General features: G+C 44.0%; 1 protein-coding gene across 1 annotated transcript in view; it reads left to right on the top strand.

Moving 5' to 3' along the window:
- Nucleotides 1-232: 232 nt before the first annotated feature.
- LOC142564780 (venom metalloproteinase antarease-like TserMP_B) overlaps nt 233-23,176 on the top strand; it is a 33,032-nt gene continuing 10,088 nt past the window's right edge. Inside the window, exons 1-11 of the mRNA XM_075675934.1 lie at nt 233-295; nt 4,441-4,613; nt 6,689-6,778; nt 9,563-9,686; nt 9,758-9,811; nt 9,894-10,006; nt 10,659-10,730; nt 10,809-10,948; nt 11,032-11,081; nt 12,834-12,942; nt 17,372-17,524. Of these exons, the coding sequence (XP_075532049.1) occupies nt 4,599-4,613; nt 6,689-6,778; nt 9,563-9,686; nt 9,758-9,811; nt 9,894-10,006; nt 10,659-10,730; nt 10,809-10,948; nt 11,032-11,081; nt 12,834-12,942; nt 17,372-17,524 (920 nt within the window). The 5' untranslated portion in view covers nt 233-295; nt 4,441-4,598. The remainder of the gene's footprint in view (nt 296-4,440; nt 4,614-6,688; nt 6,779-9,562; nt 9,687-9,757; nt 9,812-9,893; nt 10,007-10,658; nt 10,731-10,808; nt 10,949-11,031; nt 11,082-12,833; nt 12,943-17,371; nt 17,525-23,176) is intronic.

The following is a 23,176-nucleotide window of genomic DNA, read 5'->3' as shown; positions in this document are numbered from 1 at the left end:
CGTTTGACCTAACAGATTTGTTACCGTGCTAGTTAAAGAAAACCAAATCGCAGCTCCTCAAAAAGCAATAAATAGCAGAAACAAGCCAGTGCTTCTCTCCATTATTGCCTTCGCGAGAAAAAATTATCTTGTGGCAGTCAATGCCAAGTGGTTTGGTGTTGAGTTTCATACATGAGATTGTTCTGGTAGATCGGCAAGCATATGGCATTCCATTTGTTGCGATGGGCAGTGTTGTCACAAGAGGTCTTAATAGTTTGCTCATTTTTTCTTCCGTACTTGACGAATGGCGGCAAATGTAAGTTACTTGAACTGAATTCATTGTGCTTTTATATAATGTATGGCCTGAAATTAAGCACATTTGGTAAGCTAAGGCATTATTCCCGATTCGCATGGTGCTCTTTCCGTGCGGCGATCACAATGTAATCCATCGAATGACGGGATCACGTATAACTGTTCTGCAAATTGGAAACAATTTTGAAGCCCTCCGAAAAGAATTGCTACGCCCTGGCGATTTATTAAGATGAATGGAGCTTCAAGCTTCCTTGGAAGAGGAGCATAACGAGGTGGCAGATGACTTTGTCGAGTGCGTGTTCGGAAATTTGATGGTTTGGCTTTGCGGCTGCAGCTTCAACAATTGGAGTTTATTTTGTGCAGAGCAGTTCGTAGTGCCAAAAAAAGGGCTTGAAAGCGCTTTACGCACGTTTTCATGATGTCGTGGGAGCTGCAATTTTTGCAGTGAGTTCTTTCACGGCTGTGTTAGAAGTAAGGTAAATTTTGTCGATTGATAAATTGCTTTTGGCCTAGTAGCTTAGTATTCATACTATCTCTGCTTAGATAGGGAACACTCAGAGTGTCCGTTTCCCTGGTTAAACTATGCTTGGGTGCGCGTTCTTTTTTTTTTCATCCAGATTGGCGGCAATTTATGGGTAGGAGACAGGCAAAGATTATTCAGTGCGGGTGTATTACATGGATTAGAAAAATGAGAAATTCTTCTCCAATGGAACGTACAAGATAGATTTTATCGAGAGGAAATAATGTAGCGAAGTCCTTATAATAATAAAGTTAAATCAATCTTTAAATTAGGTGTATACGGTATAAGGGTACTATCCTGCCTACTTCAGGGGAAGTCTTACTGGCAGGGCTCGGCCACATAGCGGAAGATAATATGTAATGTTCATGATGTAATTGTGGTAGAGAAAAGAATAAAGAAAGGTAGATGTAAGAGTCTGTGTTTAGTGCACTCATACATAAAAACAGATATTGCAACAGTAGATATGAAAGTTTATGAAGATTATAGTATTATGTCGTGTGTTGCGACACCATGTACCCGAGAACACGAGGGCTGGACCCTCACGCGTCTAACCATGCGCGGCTAAGTCGTGTTGGGGAAAGGGGGATCCTGGGGGTTGGATCAGGGCCGGGTGTTTGGACCTTCACGGCGCACCGGCGGAGGCAACACACCTCTTTGGCCTCTGCTTCACGTAGACGGCACCTTTAGAGTGACGCACCTAAAGGAAATCGGCAGTCGTCTTTTCCTGTCCCCCTCTTCAATCTTTTTCTTTCCTATCTCCTTCCCTTTACTGTCCTATCATCTCTCCTCTTCCATCACTTCCTAACTTTCCTAGGCGGCTTGGGTTAACTTTGTGTGTGTGCCCTCCCTTGGGTGTAAAATATTAGGTTATAGTAGCAATGCACGATTGGCGCCTGCAGCTTTACGTGTAAAGGCCACAGGCAGCATTTTGTACTACGATTTCGGAGTATTCCACCTGCCTCCCGTCAGGCTTCACCCCCGCAACTAAGCCATCGATTCCTCCATGGTGTTTGGCTCGACCCGCAGTGCACCTCACCGTACCAGGAATCAGGAAAAAATCTGAGCTGTCATCACCTGCTCTTAAACAACTAACTCTGCTCCTTTTGCACGAGAAGTACGCCGAACACGTACATATTTATACTGATGGATCGACAACTCTCCAGTGTTCCTCTGGAGCCGTGGTCTTCCCAGCGAAAGCCACCACCATCAGTTTCAAGACATGTCACCCAACGACACCGATGGCCGCGGAACTTGCAGCCCTTCGCGCTGCCCTTCGTCTCGTCAGCCAAGAGCAACCTCGAAGGTGGTCAATATTCAGTGACTCGAAGGCTGCACTGCAATCTTTGCTATCGGCCCTGCGGCGCGGACCACACGAACAACTGGTATTTGAGATTAGAGAACTCATTCATACCTTAACTGAGAAAGGACACCACGTGACATTTCAGTGGCTTCCAAGTCACTGCGGAGTCATACGGAATGAACACGCTGACAACGCTGCTCGGTCGGCTCTTCAAGGGGACGAAGAGGAGCCGATACCGTTATCAAGGACAGATGCCGCTCGAAAACTTCGAATGATCAGCCGTGACATCACGTTCTCCTTGTGGAACGCTGGAAGTTTTCACGACTACCGACTCCACAATCTTGACTACTCTCTACGCCTTTGTATTCCAGCTGGACTCTGCCGTCGCGAAGCTACCCTGCTTTGTCGACTATGGCTAGGGGTGGCTTTCACCAAGTCTTTCGCTTACCGAATTGGATGGGCCGACGACGCCACGTGTGAGGACTGTGGTAACGAGGAGACTTTTCAACACCTTCTTTGTGACTGTCCTCGATATAATTTACAGAGACAATCACTCGCAACCGCGATAGCGCGCTTTGACCAAAGACCTCTCACAGAGGAACTTATTTTCCAATACCGCCATCACAAGCCATCGCAGCAGAGGGCGACGAGGGCACTGTTGCGGTTTTTGAGGGCGACAGGATTGGACAGGCGGCTGTAGCCTGAACAAATGTTGATAGTGTGGCAAGTGTCACTGTGCTGTGCGATGACAGTATTCGGTGCCAGTGACCGATGGTGACTGTGTGTCTAGGCTCCTTCCTTTCCTTATCTCTACTTTGTTACCACTTTACCTCCCCCTCCCCTCTCTCCCCAGTGTAGGGTAGCCAACCAGATCTTTTTCTCTGGTTAACCTCCCTGCCTTTCCCCTTTCCTCTCTCTCTCTCTCTAAGTGCTGCCGCGTCGCCAAGTTGGGCTCCGTGGTGGGTAGCTGCCATTGCGCCCGAAAAAAAAACCCGAAGTACTATGGCAACACCAGCATTACCCCGCATTCTTGATCGTCCCCCTCAAAAGAGGGGGCACACCGATGAGCTAAACACATGTTGCAACCGACCAAAAAAGACGTATCCAAAATTCCATGTTATGCACAGTATGAACTCTGAAACACAGGCCAGATTCATTTCTCCATTCATAGCTGCAAAACGTTTGACCGACAGGGTCAGGTTATAGAGGGATGAAAATGTCTAGCGCAAACCTTCTTGAGATCCCTCAGGAACATCAGCACGAGAAGCTAGGCAGTCTTGTGACATTTGGTAACATACCAGTTTCTGTTACACGACACCGATCAATGAATAGCTCACGCGGAGTCGAGTCAGAGGCAGACCTCCTAGAATCGTCAGAAGCTTAACTCCTGTATGGGTGGAAATGTCAACATGTCACCAATGTAAAACGTATTATCATTAGACGGTACAACAAAGAGATCCCCATCAAACATCTTATCCTAACATTTGCATCTAGCTTTGAGCCAGAAATCATTGAAACAGGATAAATTAGGTTAAATGTATCAAAAACCCTAGATGGTGCTTCTGATGCCATAGATTCGTCCATGGCTCCCAGAGCTGTCGTATTCACACAACCTGCTCAAAGTTTGAAGTTCAGACCTCCCCCCCGACAACAGTAGTGGCACACCGGACTGTGTGAACTGCACTGGTGACCACGCAGCATACTCACGTTCCTGTCCGAATCGGAAGAAAGGAAAAGAAATAATCACCCTAAAAGCCAAAGAACATATTTCTTTTATGGAAGCCGATAAGATCGGCTCGCCTTTCCACAGCACATGTTATGCTCATGCGCAGCGTCGGGGGGCGGCGTCGCAGTGACCACCGCCAAGTGACCAGCCCGCACGCAGCGAGCTGTCACTTGTGGCTCCCGGCCCCGGGGGGAAGTAGCTAAGCCTACTCCACCCAACAAGCAAACAGACCAGGCTACCCGGAAAAGTCGGGCACCGGGAAAGGTCTCGGCGGCAACCTGCGCTGCGGGTAGCGATCTCGCAGGACCGCCAGCAGCCTCCAACGTGGGCGCAGTCAAGGCTGCCTCACCCTCCCAGCCCCTGCTCGCGCTGGCAACAGTTGGCGCAGCTCAGACGCAAAGGCAGCCGCATCGACCACCGGGCTGGTGGGCTCAGGGGTCTCCTCCTGCGAGGCGAGTGTCTCTCGCGGAACTTCCCGCTCGCAAGATGGTGGTGAAAAACTTGAGCCATTTCAGAAATCATTGTCTCTATTGCTGCAATTTTGGTTAGGACCGATGCAAGAAGTGTTTACCCGTTGCAATCATTTGTTTCGCCCTCTTACAGTGTCTCGAGTGCTAGGTGTTGTTTACCCGCGTCTCCTTGAAAGCCGCAGTGAGGATGGAAGCAAGGTCATCAGAATAGCTGAAGACATTACGCTGAACCTGCAGAAAAGCTCTTTATTAGGAAAGGAGTTTTTGCTGAGGACGTACCAAGGCGATATTATGGAACATAACTACGTGAGTATGAAAATTATGCTCCTTGCATTATTTATATACGCAATACATCGTACATATATGCAACTTATCGTACAAGTCTAAATTACCGGGTGACATTGCCATTGCTCATTTCTGTTATTTATACACGGTAAACATTATCGGTTATTGTAGGGATCCTTTTATAAACCCACCATTCAAGTCTAAGTTGGCTGGTTGCATTGTGTTTCGTACTTAGAACTCACTTACTACACATAACAATAATATAATGAACTCGTTTATCACTGAATAGGTTCAATCTGGTGGTTTTCTTTTTCAGTCGCCGTTATCTAAGTTCCTGTTTATGAACGTATTCTATTGGAAGCAATCAATTTTGGCACAAGGTGTTTTGCCACTGCAGAAGAGAGTCGTGGCTATCTTAATGAGCTCTTTTAGAGAACTCGTGCAGCGAATTAGGTAGGAAGATAGAGTCCAAGATAGGTGCTAAAGTATCGCCATTAGTGAAAAGATCGAAGCGTGTGCAATGCTTTTTAGCGCAGAATGTAGAAATTTTGATATGTGTTATTATGACAAAATATGCACAAAGTACACTGAAGCGAAATATCAAACAGGCAACGGTAACTACCTTCTGAAACGACACATTGCGCGCCCTTCTGCTGTGTGTCTAAAAGCTAGTTCGCGAGTGTAGGCACCACGTAATTTTATTTTTTATGCTGCAAAATGCTCACAAAAGCGCATATTGTGAATAAAATGCATCACTCTATAAATAAAGTCATGAAAATGTGCTTTAAGCGCATGAACATGCGCCTCCGATTAACACCTTCCTTAAGTATAGGAGCCAAACTCAAAAGTATAGTAATTCATAATCTTTGTTTCAACCGTATTAACCCTGTAGGATAAAATGACTATCGCATCCATCTTTCATAGATGATTAGTGACGGTAATATAATTATTACAGTTAGCAAGCTCTCCTATATCCAGTATTAACTTCATAAGTTTTGTTTGGTATGATGACTCTGATGATGAATATAGTGATATTTAAAATTATTATAGTAGGGTGAAAAAAGAACATAGTCACGGCAAATACAAATTCACGCAATTTATGGAAGAGCTAAACGACGCAAGTAGAATAACCGGGCTCCTCTCTCTAGCTTCCTTTTCTTTCTCGTTGAAGCTCCACACATACCCATTGACCCAAGTCGGCCTTAAAGAGGTGCGCCTACACTTTGGCACCCACCCTGTGAAGTAAGATGGTGTGAAATGAGTAGGACGAGGTTGTGATTCCGAAAAAAGACTGCTAATAAATCAAGAACGCAGTGATACACCTAATTTCAATGACTGTAATTACAATTATTACTATATAGAGTGATACTTTCCCCTGTGATAACTGGGACAAGTAGTTAAGAAATATATCATGGTTCCTCATAAAAGAAATCCTGAAAGGATGAGTGAGAAGAGTGTGAGAAAATGCCAGCTGCTACGAGGGTACTTTATGTGTCTCCCCCTCTCCCCGCGAAGAAAATATAGTAGGCTTAGCTATTAGGCCTATAATTCTGCATGTACGGCCTGCAAATTAGAAAAAAAGGATGATGAAGTGAGTGGGGGACCAACTTAACCTCCGCTGATCATTTGTTTTTCATGGCGAAGACTAAGTGTGCACAACCAAGTTCAACCAGAGAAACGTCCTCAAGCAAACAAGAAGGTCGTCTCACGTGATATCCTTGAAGCAATGATATTATATAATCTAGGCAGTTTTTGATCCGTGTTGCATTCGGGCACATTGCACTTTGCAGAAAAAGGTGGCACCTTTTTCGAAGAAAATAAAGCCGGCAGTCCCACATTCTCAGTATCCAAGTCTTGTCTCCCCCTTGTCATTGTTTGGAACTTGTGTCCGCATCCGTAGCCCCCCATAAGAATATTCACAAGAACGTTCTTGAGCGTCTTAATTTCGCGATATAGTGGAACTGATATTAAATATAAAAATTTATTAAAATGACATAAAGCCATTTTAACGTCATGTTAATAGAACAAAGATAGCATAATCGTTCATTGTATTCATAAATCTTCTTGTCCTACCATTATTCATTTACTCTTTCCAGCTGGACGGCCAAATGCTAGAAGAAAACCTTTATCACGATTCTCGGGCATTTGCGTCTGTGATTGTATCGGAAGACGATGGGTTGAAAGTGGTGAGATGCCAACTTTTTTTTACGAAGGACTGTGGCGTGTTTCTGAAACAGCAGACAAAGCCTGTAACATAGATGTACTGTATGTTCGGTTAATATCTCAAACGTTCATAAAATCTCCTATTTTATCGCATTGACATAATAATGGAAGGTGCGGCTATTTGCTATTGATTTATTATTAACCGCAATGGAGACAAGGAGACAGCAGACAGCAATGGGGGAAGTACACATAGCGCTGACTCTAAAATTGTCTCAAAATTCAGTTGGCAGTGGCTTTTCGGTATCCTTACTTCGTTTCTGCACGTTGTTTTTCTTTCACATTGTAGCTAATAATCAGTCCCTACACTGTCTCAATAGACTCACCTGGTGTGGTCTAACGTTTTCAGTCGGTGTGAATTGCGACAGCGACAGTTTCCTGTTGCATACGAGCCCAGGCAAGCTATAAAATATACAGCTATCCAGTTGGTACGTTTTTTAGGAGCCCAACTAGGACGTCCGTTAACATAATTGAGATGAGGGTTAGGAACATGCATCCCATCAAACCCTGCCCTTACTTATTCAAAAGAGCGGGGTGTTGCTTTTGGGCAAAAATTATATCTGTGGGAAACAGGGCAAGTTTTGTCATCAACCCAAGTTAAGCATCGATTACAATGAAGATTGTTTATTTACCGGGTATTTCTCCGAACACTTTAAAAAATGGTAAAAGGTTGACAGTGGCAGATAGCACAACTCTAGTTCTAGAGCTGGTCAACTCGAAGAGGCGGACATCATATGCACAAAAAATTAAAATGCACAATCGACTAAGAAACGAAAAAAATCACTTATTCAGTTTTTAGCTAATTACTTCATAGCCGATATTGCAATTAACAAATTCTAGCGGTGGAGTTCGCCCGGCGGTTACAAATTATCAGGATGGCACCAGTTTCGAGACATTTTTTACCCTCTATGACAAATGCGGTAAAATACCATTTTGCTGTAGCTGACGTGTATGCTAAACATGACGATGTTTTTTACATATTTGCACAGGATATTATCAACTCTTCTGAAAGTACTAGAAGCTGCCGTACCTACCGCAGAAACATCTATGTTAAACATGCGCGCATGCATTTCAGAGGGAACATGTAGCGGCGTGCATGTTCCCTTTAACAGCGTATCTACATGGACAACGTACTTACACAAATGTTCCTGCACAAGGACATGTTGGTACCACTTATAATACACGTTTTAGTTTTTAAAGAGTTTGTTTTCCATAACTAACGCACTAGCAAATTGACTCTAAAATAATATTTTTGTTTAGTAGTTTCTTAAGCCTTTCTCCAATTTGCCTCCTAATATTCTCATGAAAACGTTTTCTTTGAAATATTATGTGAATATAGACGCTTCGAGACTTCCGTAGTTTTGTATTGTTATGTTCCTGAGTCCGCATAAATGCCAGCTATTCTTCATTTTCTCTTTAAGTAACTTCGTGATTTAATTAGCGTTTCCCACTGCAGGTTACAATGAATTCATGCTGTATTAGCGAGTGCAAATGCAATGCTTCAAGAAACACTTAATTTAGAGTTCTTGTCACGCACGTACAATATCTTTTTTTGTCCTAGTATCTGTTTTAACCCTCTAAACACTCTGAAACTCTAAGACGCTCCTAACAACGCGCCTATAACTGCTATAAATTTCCATATTACAGCCTCTGACTTTATAGCGATATAGTTTTATCTAATCACACTGCCTTGCATTGCGAAGCACAAAGACAATTCTCGAACAAACGACATCACAATTGATTACGCTATATTGTACGAGAGTTGTGTAAAAAGGTCGCTGCTTCGTCGAACAGGCGAAGCGTCGATTGCGATAGCGAATTATTGCGCAGCTTTATGAATTAAGGGTAGTAGTTTTGCCGGCCGTATTAATTTCTAAACATTCGCTTACGCTAATAGGCATGGTGTCATGCGCGCACAAGCAAACCCGAACACATCGCACTCGATGACCACGAAAAACCGCTGTCCAAACGTTGGCGCGAGGAAGCGCGGCAGCAGCGGCGAGCGCACTGACCTTCGTGATTCCTCTCGTTTCGACGCGAACTAAGGGCGGGAGCACAGCGCACACGACGCTATCAGCATCGGCGCAGTGTGTCCCCATCACATATCGCTTACAAGAATGCACCCGCGTGGCCGCACGAGACCACTGCATACGCAGCAGCCGCCGGTGTAGAACGCCCCTACGCCACCCCCAGTGCCTCGCATGCGACGGAAGACGGTACGCTTTCTCCTCATCTTCCTTCCTTGCTCGCGCGAAATTGAGCCACAATCATGGGCCCACACTCGCATGATTTCAGTCGCACGTATAGCGTATGGCTCGCGGCCACAATGTTGTCTCAATTCGACTTTATACGGAGCATCAAGAAGACGCCAGCGCCAACGGCACGCATGACGGCGGAAATGTGCCGGGAGCGTCTATACAATTGCTATCGATATAATATATATTTCCGGTGTTCGGTAGCTGTAATTCTGCTTTCGACAACTGGCCACAGTGATCCCCGCTATCGGTATCACTAAGGGCTAGACTTGTTTTTTTTTTAGGGGGAGGGGGGCACACGTTCACCTTTCAGAGAGTTATGTTATTCACAGTTCAGGCTTCATCGTCCCTACGACGTGAGAATATTGCATTGTTCGGCTCCTCAAAAAGAAGATTTAGAAAGTCTAGCAAGTGCATCAGGAAATTCTTTCGCGCAGCTGTCGCTGTTGCAACAAAGACATAATGCATTTGACCTGAATTCAACTCCTTGACCAGGAAGGTATTATCAGCCCGCAAGAAGGCATAAAGCCTTTGTCTTCACGAGAAGGAATGAGACCAGGGAATAATCCTCACGTTCTATTCGCCCTTAGCACCGAAACATTTCAAGACGACACAAAAAGTAAGTGCTTCAAAAAACTTTAGGTCGTTTCTCTGTTTTCTTTTGTAATGTCAATTTTCATTTTGTTGCAGCATCCATCCGACCTGTGAGTTCTTACATATCCCAGAGAAACTCTGCACCGCAAGGTAAGTCGCTCACACTATTTGACAACGTAAAGTTGAGCGCATTTGTACTACATTTTTATTACTCTCCTTTATAAATTTCCAGGCCCACTGCGCAACGTGACTTTAGAACTGATCATTATTGTTGACAGTTACTTTCGGAAGCAGTTTTCTACCAAAGATGAAATGCTCCAATATCTAATAATTTCATTGAACTCTGTAAGTAAAATTTTTTGTCTTATAAATGACATCACAAAACACTGTGGGTTACAGAGGGGCATATTCCCGCGACCCCACACAAAATTGACAAAAAAGCAGTATGTCGCATGGCAGCGGTTACAAGCTAAGACGTGTCCGAATCCTGCGCTCTCGCACATCATATGTTCGGATATATCTGAAACGGACAAATGCAACAAATCTGAATCCAGAGCCACTCTGGAGCATACATTAGGATAATGCCGAGGGATATGTAACAATAACGAGAACGCGGTCTTTAGCAACATCCTTCTCATGCGTTGGGAGGCCGCGCTGCTCAGCCCCGCCTTCAAGGATCAACTATGGGCCATGCAGCGGGCCGAGGATGTCGCCAGGACCCACGAACTCCTGGCCGTCACCTAGGCGGGGCCTCTGGCCCTCCCGACCAACTCGCAAGGCACAGAATATTTTCATTTCCTCCTCCTTTAGGAAAAGTTTGTTTGCAGCCCTAGGTGAGAATTCTCCGATCGTGGTAGTTAAACTATTCCGTAGCGCATTGAAAATTCCTTAGCTTCGTGGGAATGGCCACTGAGAAACGTCAAACATCTATGTAAGGAGTAGAAGTGTTCGCGATTTCTACTTCTTACGTTGTCTTCTTACCTTCCTTTGGACGCAGGTAAACGTGCGGTACCTCACAGTATCTGACCCAGAAGTCGAAATTAAGCTTCGTGCAGTCGAAGTTTGTAACGTAAGCAATTTCAGAGTGGTGTTCCAATAGCTTAAGTTTGCTGGTGTGCGTACGCTGTTGACAAATGCGATTTATTAGCACAAGGTGGAAGAAGAGTTCCTCGTACGACGTGGACGAAACCGCGTAGACGGGCTTGATACGCTCATCAAATTGCAACGGTACGTCAGACGGAACTACCAAAAGTACAAAGAATATGATGCAGTATACCTAATAACAGGGTGAGTATAGCGGTGATTATACGTATTTATTAGGTTAGAGGCGAAGGAACATTTATTATATGGAATCTGTTTTGAATTTACAGGCTTGACATGGGCTACGTTGGAAATAAAGGCTGGGAATCGGGACAGAAAGGCAAGTGATCTACAACATTTCCCTTACAAATTGTATGGAATCACTATTTTTTTATTGAAGAAACTGGGGAAAAAATATCCCAGTTTACTCCAGGCAGAGGAAAATAGGAACATGCTATGTCTTTCTTCCAAGTTCGCTCAATGATATGCAATTGCCTCTCAAGGCTGGTACAAAAAATCTTTGCCACAGAAGCTTATATTTAAATTCTTTGGAAGGTTTACTTCGTTTTGCTAGACATCAACGGCAGTAAATTCAATAAAGTTTCTTGGATATAGAAGTTGAAGTTAAAGCTTACCGAGTAAAGTATAGAGAGTTTTGATTTTGGCCATTATTCTGTTTTACGAAAATTTGCGGAAGTAGAAGTAAAAGAATGGAAGCATCAAGTTTACAACAACGTAAGCAGAAGAAAACATTCGCAGTTGTGTAACTTGAATGTGGGGCTACATAAAAAGCAAAGAAAATCGGTCGTTTATACACCGCTTTGAACACACAAGAAATATGTGGGTAAAACTTACACTACCTTCTTGAGTGAGATGCTAATATGTCACAAGCTGTCAACGCGGTCATTGGATTTACGCGCTCTAACTGCTCTAACAACTGCAGTTTAGGGTATTCCGATATCGATATCTAATTTTCTTGCAGACTTCCGAATTTAATAATCGAAGTTTGAACTTTTCCTAAACATTGCGTGTTTTAACAGTTTCTTGTAGATACTATGAGGGTCAAAATCCAAATCAAAATGAACTCCTGCGGTAGGTAGAATGTACCTTTATGTTTGAAACGTAACAGCTTCCTTTGAAATTGCTCGAGCAATTATCTGACCAACTGCTCGAGGAACCACTATGCCGTAGAGTGCACTTCATTCGTAACATTACTTGAACGAGAGGTATTGCTTGGCAAAAGTCTCATCTAACCGAAGCTAGCGCAATGAAAATATAACGAAAGGTTTCATCAAGTTACCTAGAGCTAGCGGGTAAATAAGCCAGTGTATTAGGTGACGGAACCCACCAACCTTGAACTATGGTTCTAGTCCTACCGAAGAAAAGTTGCGGTAAAGTGGCGCTAGAGAAAAAAGATGCTGTGGTACCGTTTCGAGGATTGCCTGTGCGCTTACTTCGAGGAGCCGATAATCACAGCATAAAAAGGCAAAACACAAGTGAGTATCTGGGACTTTCGGTGAAGCATACGCTTGAAGCAAGCAGTCCGCTGCTTTGTTGTACCGTTTATTAAAGGTATGCTGTATGTATTACTAAACCTTCTAGTGTTACGAATGGTGCCAATGTGAATTCTCACAATGAAAACACATATTGTATGTTTGCCACTGGAAAGCTGCCATGTCAACAGTATTTACAACTCAAAAGCAAGAAGTACGTACTGTGCTCAGATGAGCCTGATAGATTAGAAGTCAAATACATGCTTCCTTATACATTCGTAGCTGTTTGCCTGCAACGCGATATGTAAAAAAAATGAGCTTACTTGTTTCCCCATCCTGTTCACACCAGTTCTGGCACCAAATGGATTTTGCCGTCATATGTTTAAAAGTGGGCAATCGCCAGTGTGCTTCCTTTGGCAATTGTATGGGTTCTACTATTTCTTGCGCAAATTTAAGAACGCGCAAGACTATTTCAAACAGGCGTCCTACCTGTGTTGATTACTGCCTGTAAACTTTTTTTGAACCTTGTGCCGTATTGTGGCGACGAGTTTTTGCTCATGCTAATGCAGACACTGACAACAAACTACATAACTTTCTAGGCATTGCATTTATTGGAAGTGTCTGTGCGACAGACAAGGTGGGTATGGGTGAAGACAAGGCAAGGACGTTCTCTGGCATTAGGGTAATGGCTCACGAACTGGGACACATGTAAGTTTTTATTGAAATTTTGCACTACGCGTTTTGTACTCGTGGCAGAATGCACAATACAAAATATTGGTAGCAAATATTTTTAATCAAGTCCGCTAGCTTTAGCAAAGGGCCTTACTCAGAGCTTTCTAAGCGCGGGGTCTTTCCAGAACTTCATGACATGAAATACCGTCTCTCTTGTGCTGTCATGTTTCTGACATTTAATAAAAAGTGAATTATCAGGAGCAAATAGCGATACCATGAAAATGGGGTACCGATCAAGTACAGTAGGCACCTACTTTTTCTTTGTTAATAGTCTCTTAAATGTTCTTTTGCAAGTGGCAAGCAAAGCACATGATGCGCTCACTGCGAACATGTGCCCCTGGCATACTTCTATTGATGTTGCATTCTAGAAGTGAGTGAATACGTACTACTATGTTTGGTTATGTGCAGATAAATAAAAGAAATGATAGTCAAGAGATGGAACATGAATGCATTGGTAGAATGTGAACGCAAAAAATATATATTGGCTGAAGGAAGAATTGAAGGAGGAAATGTGACATTTCAAAATAATTGTTTGAAAGTATTTGTACAATAAGTGCATTGAACACAGTATTTACAAACTTCAGTTACCTACTTTATGTATACTGGTTGCAATTTATAGTCCATTTGAGGATGCACCAAAGCAGCGTCCAGCTATTTGCTTTTCCGCCACCTTTAAAAATTCACTTTTACATTTCAACTCTCTTCTATTGAAGCGATATGTGAATGTTGTTCATTGGCGCGATGTATCCGCATGCTGCCGACTTATGGCGAGAGCATTTGATTATTTCAATGAGTGCATCTTTTTCTTTTGTTTTTTGCAATTCTTCAAAAGCTTTCCGCATAGAAGCCTATTCCTGCAGCAGTCATGCCAGCGGGTACAATTGAGCAAGTCTTTAACATTTTCATTAAGTATTCCTACAGAATCATTTTGTCAACTGCGAGAGTGCTTTACGAAAAGAAGCCGTGTCCTTGACGGGACGAAGAGGCGACTGCTTATTCTGCCAAATTGGAAGTGAAGTGCTGGATCCCAGCACACGAGTGCATCGTGCATAGCTTGGTGTCATTTGGCGCCCGATCCCGCTTCAACCGTGTCTTCTTCGAGAGATGCCGGTATGACCGTACGATTGAACGATTCTGTTTGGCGGGAAAATGTGGGTGCTTCCTTGGTGTTTCGTCGACAGTTTCGGAAAAGCGGAATAGATTTACCACGTCTTGTGCAAAAATACTTCATGTTACTCATCACGACGCACGTCTGGATCTCCAAGTACCGGAATTTGCATGGTTTGGAGGTCTCATTATGGCACATGTACTGTCGCTAAGAAGTTCTTAATCCATCAAAAACGAAAGTACAGTGCATGATCTCCATTTGGTGCAGCCGCTACTTTTAGAGTGAAAGGCCATGTTGATTTTATCTTCCGCTTTGTTTGTGGTGGCAAGTGATTGCAGATTTGGGCCGTTCCTAGCTTTTACAGTTCCTATAAATTGATCATGATTTGTAACTTAGAATATCGCTGTCTTCTTTCTGAGATGTTATCTGTGCAGAAATGTCATGTTGCCTGCTTTTAAAAAATCATTTTAGGAGAGGACAGCTGTACTTGGAGATTGTATTGCAGATTTTGATCTTGTTCAATTTTGCCAATATGAGTAGGCTAGGGCTTTAAATTCTTTCTTGAACAAGAGTTCCTACGTTCATGCCAGCTTTACTAATCATTTGTTCAATAGAGTTACTATGACTCGGCAGTTTTACTTCGACATAGTATGTAGTTTAGTGGCCTTACCGTCAAGCACTTTCTGTCATTAGGAAGTTCATGACTCAGCGGCAGTGCATGTCCTAGATTCCAAGGCACATCTTTTCTCCGCGTGAAAATACAAGTTGATTTTGTGTTTTGTGTCATTTTTGGCGACTGCTGGTAGTAAGTTGAGTAAGTTGATACATTTCTTGCTGTTGCGGTGCTTATAAATGATGCTGGCGAGTGGGTTTTCTGGCGAATTGACTATGATTTCTAACGTACAGATTCGCAATGAGTGTTCTGAGTTGTTACACTATCCGTAACTGTAATCTTGCCTGAGTCAAATGTCCGTTTTAGCAAGCGTCTATTGGCGCTGCATTTCTATTGCCGATTTCTGTCTGCATTTTTGTTATATTACATACAGACTATAGGTCGTTCTTAACTTTTTTTTTTTGATAATAGTTGCTACATTCAAGCCGGATTTACTAGTAGAGTTAGTATTGCCTAACATTTTTACTTTGCTCTTTTTATGTTCTTATAGCATAACGCACCTCATGAAAAACCGATGGCGAAACATAATAGGCAGATGCATTTTGTTGACAGCCCGGGACATCAAATGTTCGCAAACTAGCTGTCTAGCCGCGCCTTCAATTGGTCTAAAAAGCACACACAGCTTTATCACTGCAGTTGAAGTGAGTTTCACGCTTGAACGATCCAGAGAGCTGAAGCAAGGGAATAAGGGAATAGCGAGCTCTCCGCAAAAGATGCGTTCTTGAGAAAGTGCTCCAAAAGTTCACGTTTGTCTACTAACCTGACATGTGGCGACCTCTCCTCATTCTGTAAGGATCACCGAATGATGAGAGGTCCCCACATGTCATCAACACTGTCATCATTTCAGATCATGTCATCAAAACTTACGCTAGCCTGGAGGTTGCCATTATCATCATATGTGCCTGCGGAAGTGCTTTAGTGTGGTTTCTAACATGAACTAATTCTGGAGAAAGTGCAATTAAAGGCACAGGCGGGCAAATAATTATATTATATTACACAAGAGGAGATGCAGCGTGTAGCGCTACAGCTTTCAGCTCTTCCTCAGTGTTTTTTGGCGATGCAGCTGATGATGTGGGGAGGGTGTGCAAGAGCGTGTTCTCGCATAAATCATGCGCGGAAAGCGGGTGCACAAAACACAGCTGTCAAGCTAGCGTGTATGAGATTAAAGAGTTAAAATAACAACTTGCGTAGTTAATGTTGTTATCACGTCATTCACCAGCATCCCAACTGAAGGAGGCAATTGGTAACATTGGTGGGACTCGATGAGATGCGTTATCATCTAGCGCCCCGTTCCGCACTTTTCAGTACAGACAGTCCTATCAGCAATGGAACAGGCACATCGATACCCGAACTGTGGCAATATTGAGACTGTGATGAGGGCTGTCAGGTTGCACCGCATGCACCGTGTGCCACATTGTATGGGATCCGCATGACATTATCCACCAAGACTCTGATCCTCTCTGGCAGAACTCGATCTCTGAACAGTTACTGCTCCCTATGAACTTGAAACGCCAACCCTTCTAGAAGTGCGACTGTCTCGCGAGTAACGATTCGATGACTATCATCGAATTGCATTTCATTGTGCTTTATTGGCGTTGGGGTATTCTTTTTTAGGTAGAACACGCAGATTCCAACCTGTAGTATTTGGGCTGGCACGTCCTCATCCAGTCTTCCCGGGCCTAGAAAAGGCAAAAAGACTTCCCTCTTCCCTCGATGTAGTGACACCATAGTTTGTCCTAATTTTTCACTTACAGTATTTGTAAGTTTCCACGAGTACTTCTGTCTGCATAACTTCATTCAAGATACAGCGTCAACGCTCAGGACATGCCATTTGGAGGGGCACTCTTGCTTCGTATGGTGCTGGTGAAATTTCGTGGCTTTTACTTGCTGTCTTTCCTCCTCATCACCTATCGTTGCCCTCTCGGCAGAACACATAGCCCATTCACGTAAACGGACGGAGGTTCGTAAACTCATCGCTGTTAAAAGTTGCCTGCAATTTAGGTCGACAGACCATCGACATAACCTAGGAAACCTGATCTCTGGTGCATCAAGAAATGCCACTATTTTATTTTCGAGTGGACGGCCCCAAAAAGTTGCTGAATTGATAGTAGAGTGGCTGCCGCATGAACACGAACCCAATTTAACTATTGAGAAGATGTCTTGCTGATTAAAAGCAACTTCTTTTACTTTTTTATCGTAACGAATGTAGTTCGGAACTGCACTCTGTACAGGTCCTTGTTAATGATTTTTTGAATTCTCGCTTACGATTAGTGTGTTTTTGAAACTCACCCTAATTTCTTGCATTTTATTCTTCACATACCAATCCTATCGTATGGGCTAATGGGCTAACCACAGTGTCATCAGCAAACCGACAGGAACTAAAAAGTTCTTCATAAATTCTACATAAGCTTTTCTTTTTCTAGCGATTGATTATAGTTGCAAAAATGCAGTGAACAACAGGACAGAAATTGGCGGCTGGCACCCATCCTAACGAGTATTTTTCCCACTTTGAGCGCTGTACTTTTTTGCCTTGTTGCCAGCCACATTCTACAACGTCGAAACTAGTTACTGCCCTCGCTTAGGCCTTTGCCGGTGTTTTTTTTCTTTTGGTTGACAACAACTAGACTTGGTTGCCCACACGATGGATATCAATACACTGGCTATTCATCCAAGGCGTGCCCATGGTATGATGGCTTCATGATGACCTACCTTTCGAATAGCAGCAACAGCATGAAATTCTCCAAGTGCTGCAATGCTGCGATGACACGTCTTGCACGGTAAGGTGTGCGAAGATAAGCCCTAACTATAATGAAAGTTAGAGAACTTTTCAGAACTGAGAATTTGCTAATGGATAATATTAAACTGTCATATCCTTGTTCCGTCATGGCCGACAAACTTCGTATAACCTGGCAGTGCGGCATTCCATAGCAAAACTGTTCTGTACGGACACTAAGCAAGGAAGCGCCGCTGTGTGAGACTGGAGTGATCGACTCATCGCGACACATTTCACGTGAAGAGAGATGCTCTGGTCCAACAATTTCAAGCCATATCTATCAGGTTATCCGAGGTTGTTTCACCAATATTAGCGTTACCAACTACATCACATTCGAAATTACCATAGAGAGCACAAGTATGTGTCCAAGTGAGTGAGACTGTCATGGAGTATCAGATAAATTTAGCTGGGAGTCGTTGTCTAACGCATTGAAAGTGACTATAAGTTTCTAAACAAAAAGACGACTTTGCGTAACCCCAGGACGCCTCACTTTACTGTTATCATAATTGTGCGTGCTAGAACAGTGCTACATGTGTACTTTAAAGAAATTGTGTGCCAGCTCTCCTCGTAGTTGAGCTTCAATGAGAGTAAAAAAACGTGAAAGATTAAACGGTGTTTTGCAAACAAAGCATTGTGTTTTCTATTGAGTGACCGCGAGCTCAATACAACTTTATTAGCGATGTTATGCTGAAGTGGTTGATGCCATATTCTGAAGGGCGATATGAAGGCATACATATAGAGTACTCAAATTGCAGTGTACACCACCTGATGTCCTGGACGTGGAGTATCGCAGCGCAACTAATTTTAAAGCGAAGCTTCATATGGCTAAGCGAAACTAAAATCTGTCTCTCCGCGCCTGTGTATAAAAAACTATCATCAGCAATGGCTCGAGCGTCGTCGCCTTATTCCACAGCAAGCTCGTTGGTACCCCTCGGCCCAACTGCGCTGACCCGCTAGTGCGACTGCTTCTACGTTCGTAGTTGTAATCTCTTCACAGCTGGCTCCGTGGCCACTCATCATTCCATCATGGAATTCTGCTTCTCTTCTGTGGATGTTTACGGGGGTATGAGCCATTGCTTCAGAGTGCATGAGCCACTCATAGTCGACTGGATTGGATTGGAGAAACTTTATTTATGCCTGCAGTTGGGCGCTCGCGCGCCCCGGCGAGGACCTACGTCATCCTCGAAGTTGCCGTTACTCGGCGCGGGTCTCCGCTCGCCGTTGCCGGCTCGCTGGGTCCGTGCCTTTCAAGCGCCTCGAGGACCTGCTGGACGGCCCAGAGCTGATCGTCTCGGTCGTAGCTCTTCGCGGCAGCCTCGAGCCGCGGTGGGAGTGTTCTTGATTTAGCGTCTTCTGGATATTTAATGCAGTCCCACAAGATGTGCGGGTAGTCTGCGGTCTCCCTCCGGTAGACTCTGCACATATCTGTCGGATATGTCTCGGGGTACATGCGATTCATCAGTCTCGGGCTCGGTAGCGATCCGGTCTGGAGCTGTCTCAGTACTACCGCCTCCGCTCGACTCAGTCTCGGGTGCGGGAGTGGGAGAGACCTGCGAGCCAGGCGGTAGGCCTTCGTGATTTCATAGTAATGCGTCATGCGGTCCTTGGTTCCGAACCACGTCGGACGGTCAGTCGCCGGGGCGCGGTTGGTTAGCGCTCGCGCCGCGGCGTGTGCCGTCTCATTATGGTTCTCATTGCGTTCCGACGCGTCGCCCGCGTCTGCCGGGAACCACTTGAGTCGTACTTTTCGTTCTTCTAGTTTTACCGCTCGCAGTACGCGCTCAGCCTCCCTGCAGATTTGCCCGTTGGCGAAGTTTCGCACCGCCTGTCTTGAGTCACTCAGCACCATGTAGCAGTCTGTGTCGGCGATGGCCAGGGCGATGGCTACCTCCTCCGCTTGTTCCGCTCCGGCGCTTCTCATGCTCGCTGCCGTCCTCGTGGCGCCGGTTGACGCCTCTATGACGACGGCTGCGAAGGCGTTCCGTTGTTATTCGGCCGCGTCCACGTACCGCGCGTGTTCGTCGTTGGCATGCTCGTCAGTCGAAGAATCACAAGCGGCAATTCCAGGCGGATGCTGCTAACCACGCCACCGACCAAACTCGAGTCATAGAACGCAATCGACAACAGCGGACTGCAGGCATGCCTTCACTGATATTGTTCTCGCCTTCGCAGGCGAGCGTGTGTGTAACTTAATTACGAAAACCGAAGATGTAACCAATAGCTTAGAAACTCTTAATCAACAGTCGAGATTATTCTGGTGACAAACACCGGGGTCGCATATTTCAGCTTCGCTGGGGAAGCATCTGAAAGGAGTGCTTGGGCGGTGATTTTTTCGCTATACTTATTCATGCTCAAAAGCACGTAGCGAGAGTAAAGGATTAGTCGCCGCAAATCATCATGAACAGTGTGTGGCCAGAACAGAATTCTTCGGAACAGAGATATTTAGCTTCACGGCTGTCGTGGTGTGGATAGAGGAAAACATTTGGCCCTGACATTTCTATATCCAGTTGTTTACAAAGTTTCAGATAAATTTACCGAACAAGCGTTCGAACTGTTCAATTCTGCCATAATACCATTGTTTCTCATCAATCTCACCATATGAGTTTTACAATGGAACCTAAAACGTCAGCAGAAATCTTATTCGTGGACCGATTGAGTCACACCATGCTTTGAAGAACAAACTAGCTCCCAAGTACATTTCTATGAGCCATAAACACCCAGTAAAACTGAAAGCTAATGCAAATGCGTCACCCAGTCGCAGCCTTTGCCGAACGAGCTAAGTCTTATGCGCAATGAAAATTCACAGAAAGTGTAATACAAAAAAAAACAGAAAATTGATTAAAGAGTTCTCGAGAATCAAAACAGTTAACAGACAACACACATAGGATAGACGCCGCAACGGCTCTAGTCGCTGGGTGTGCCCCGTCTCTCGTCTCTTCTTCGTCTCTTGATTGGCTTAATTTTCAAGAATATGCGCCAACCGACACAGATCGCAACTCTATTGCTAAAACAAGCAGTTACACAAAATTGTGAAGCTCTGCGGAAAATATTGGTATAACGAATCGTGCAGAAAAACAATTTTATTACGTCATACTTTTAAAGCGTGTAAAATAACAGTGCGCTGTTTTTCCTTTTATAGCCTCCTTGATTGAAAGGTGTGAAAATATTTGCGCGATAGTATTCGTTTTTTGTATAGTTCAACAATAACACATAATTGACAGAACCTACCTGTACTAACTTTATGTATGATGAAACAACTTTTAGCAAGGTGGAGCACAGCGCAACCCTTCGACGTAACGAATATGATGGGCGTAATAATGAAAGAGGAGAGCGGTACAGAGTTAGTCAGGAAAACTCGGTAACTGGCATTCATGCTCCATATATGTGTATTGTTCGAGCTTGGTTAGTCATTAAGTGCATAAAAATAACGACCGGTTTTTCTTTAGAGCAAGGGTCTCCATACTTTTGGCCAGGAGGCCGTATCGGCGATCAATGGTCATGTGGCGCGCCTAACAATAAAGAATTATGCAAATATTGGGAAAATACATTCAAAGTATTACTAATCGTACTGGGGGCAGACAAGAACTATTCTGAATAATTGATGTGCTTTCTAAGGTACTTTATTTTAATTAGTTGTGTTGACCCTGTCACATAACTTACGCAAGAAGGAGTGAAATAAGTGTTTTATCGTTAAAATTTTGCTTCTGCTTCCGTGATGGTACAAGAATGTGTGAAAATCATAAATATTTGTGGTGGGAAGGAGGCTTGCTCAAATCATGGTTTCGGAGTGGCGACTCAGGAGATTGAGTGATTCCGGAATCGCCGCATGTTTTCCAATACCAGAAACGACAGTAAGGTAGATGGAATGGGAATGGTGTGGGAGCCCGATATTGCGGAATGGAATTGATATTGAATCATCGAATAATCCAAGAGTGCAAAACCGGTCAATTTCCCAGGTAAGTTGAACTAGATTTGGACAAACTATGTTCGCAATTCTTACTAAATACGACTGTTTAAGTATGTATACGTATAAGTATACATACTGAAGTAACTTTACCATTACCTCTGCCTATGTTTACGATTACCTATGTCTCGGTAATCGTAAACAACGCTGCATACTGGACACTCTACCCTTCTGATGACCCGGAAACCATTCTTAGTTACAACGTTGAAGTGCATTTAAAATCTACAACATTTAGTTAGACTTGAGTCCTTAACTTTCAGTTAAAATGTGAGCTAATTTAGTCGTTTGTCTCAGTGAATTTGTTAACGCTAAGGAGCGTTTAGGTAGGAAGGTAAGTTTCAAGTTTTGTTCGATGTGGTAAGGCTATGCTTGATCTACGACAAAGGAATGCAGCCAGAAAATAGCCACGTCGGAAATGGTTGCACCCTTCACAAGTACATGGTGATTTGTAAAGTGCGCCATATTTTTCGCACGCTGTCGATTAATCAGAACGCGCTATAGCCAATGATCAAAAATGTGTGCCAGAAAAGGTGCCTGTTATTATGCCAGTAAATATTTAATAAAAAAAAGCAGCAGCCTTCAGCAATTCCTTCGGCTTATAGCTCGATTACTTCGAAAATAGCATTTTCTTTAAAAACATCTATCCTAATTTTCCCTGAGTGCTGTCTCTTCAAATAACTGCGCTCGCACGCTGCATGAGCAATGGCGCAAAATTATGTGGTGATCTGGTTTACTGGAATGATTCATAACTGGATATATTGCAGACAACAACGCCCTGAACAGACTGGGGGGGGGGGGCCCCGCCGTGGTTGCTCAGTGGCTATGGTGTTGGGCTGCTGAGCACGAGGTCGCGGGATCAAATCCCGGCCACGGCGGCCGCATTTCGATGGGGGCGAAATGCGAAAACACCCGTGTGCTTAGATTTAGGCGCACGTTAAAGAACCCCAGGTGGTCAAAATTTCCGGAGTCCTCCACTACGGCGTGCCTCATAATCAGAAAGTGGTTTTGGCACGTAAAACCCCAAATACTACTACTAGACTGGGGGGGGGGGCGCTAAGCGTGTTTGTTAATAAGTGCATGACATTACCAAAATATGTATATTTTGTAACTAGGAAAGCAGCAAACAATCATAGAGAAAGGTTTTGCGTTATCGAACTGGAGGAATGGAATGGCTCGGCTAAGCCACTGTTTCTGTGGGAATAGTCCAACGCTGGTACATTCCGAGGAGAGAAAAACTGTGTATAAACAGGGATCTACACGTCCTGGTCTGAGTGGGATTGAAATTGAAGGCTGCGTTCTGAAACTCTGGTTCTTATTTCCACGTATCACGCATTATTTCTTTCCACTTTTGTTTTGCTCATTCAAAGTCGTGCTACCTACATTAAGGAAATATCTGCAGGACATTGAGATGGTATGCTAAGCGTCTCCATTGTTTACAAAAAGCACTTTGTTTCGCTGGTGTGTGTTAACCGACACTGTGGTACATAAACGAATCCGTGTTCGCATTTCTGCACAGTGTTTACGTTCGAGTAGTGTTAAAACTTAGGCCAGTTGGAGTAGTAGCGTCAAAAAATGAAATGGCGCAATTGACAGGACTCGGATCAGTTGTGTTGTTTCCTTTTGGTCTCTGTCCTGTGAAGTGCGCAGTTTTGTCCTTGGCAGTGTTTCGGTTTTTAGAGCTGCCATAACAGA

This window comes from Dermacentor variabilis, chromosome 11 (assembly GCF_050947875.1).
Source record: "Dermacentor variabilis isolate Ectoservices chromosome 11, ASM5094787v1, whole genome shotgun sequence".
Taxonomy (NCBI): Eukaryota; Metazoa; Arthropoda; class Arachnida; order Ixodida; family Ixodidae; genus Dermacentor; species Dermacentor variabilis.
The sequence above is the reverse complement of the archived record's forward strand: the minus strand, read 5'-3'. Positions and strand labels throughout refer to the sequence as shown.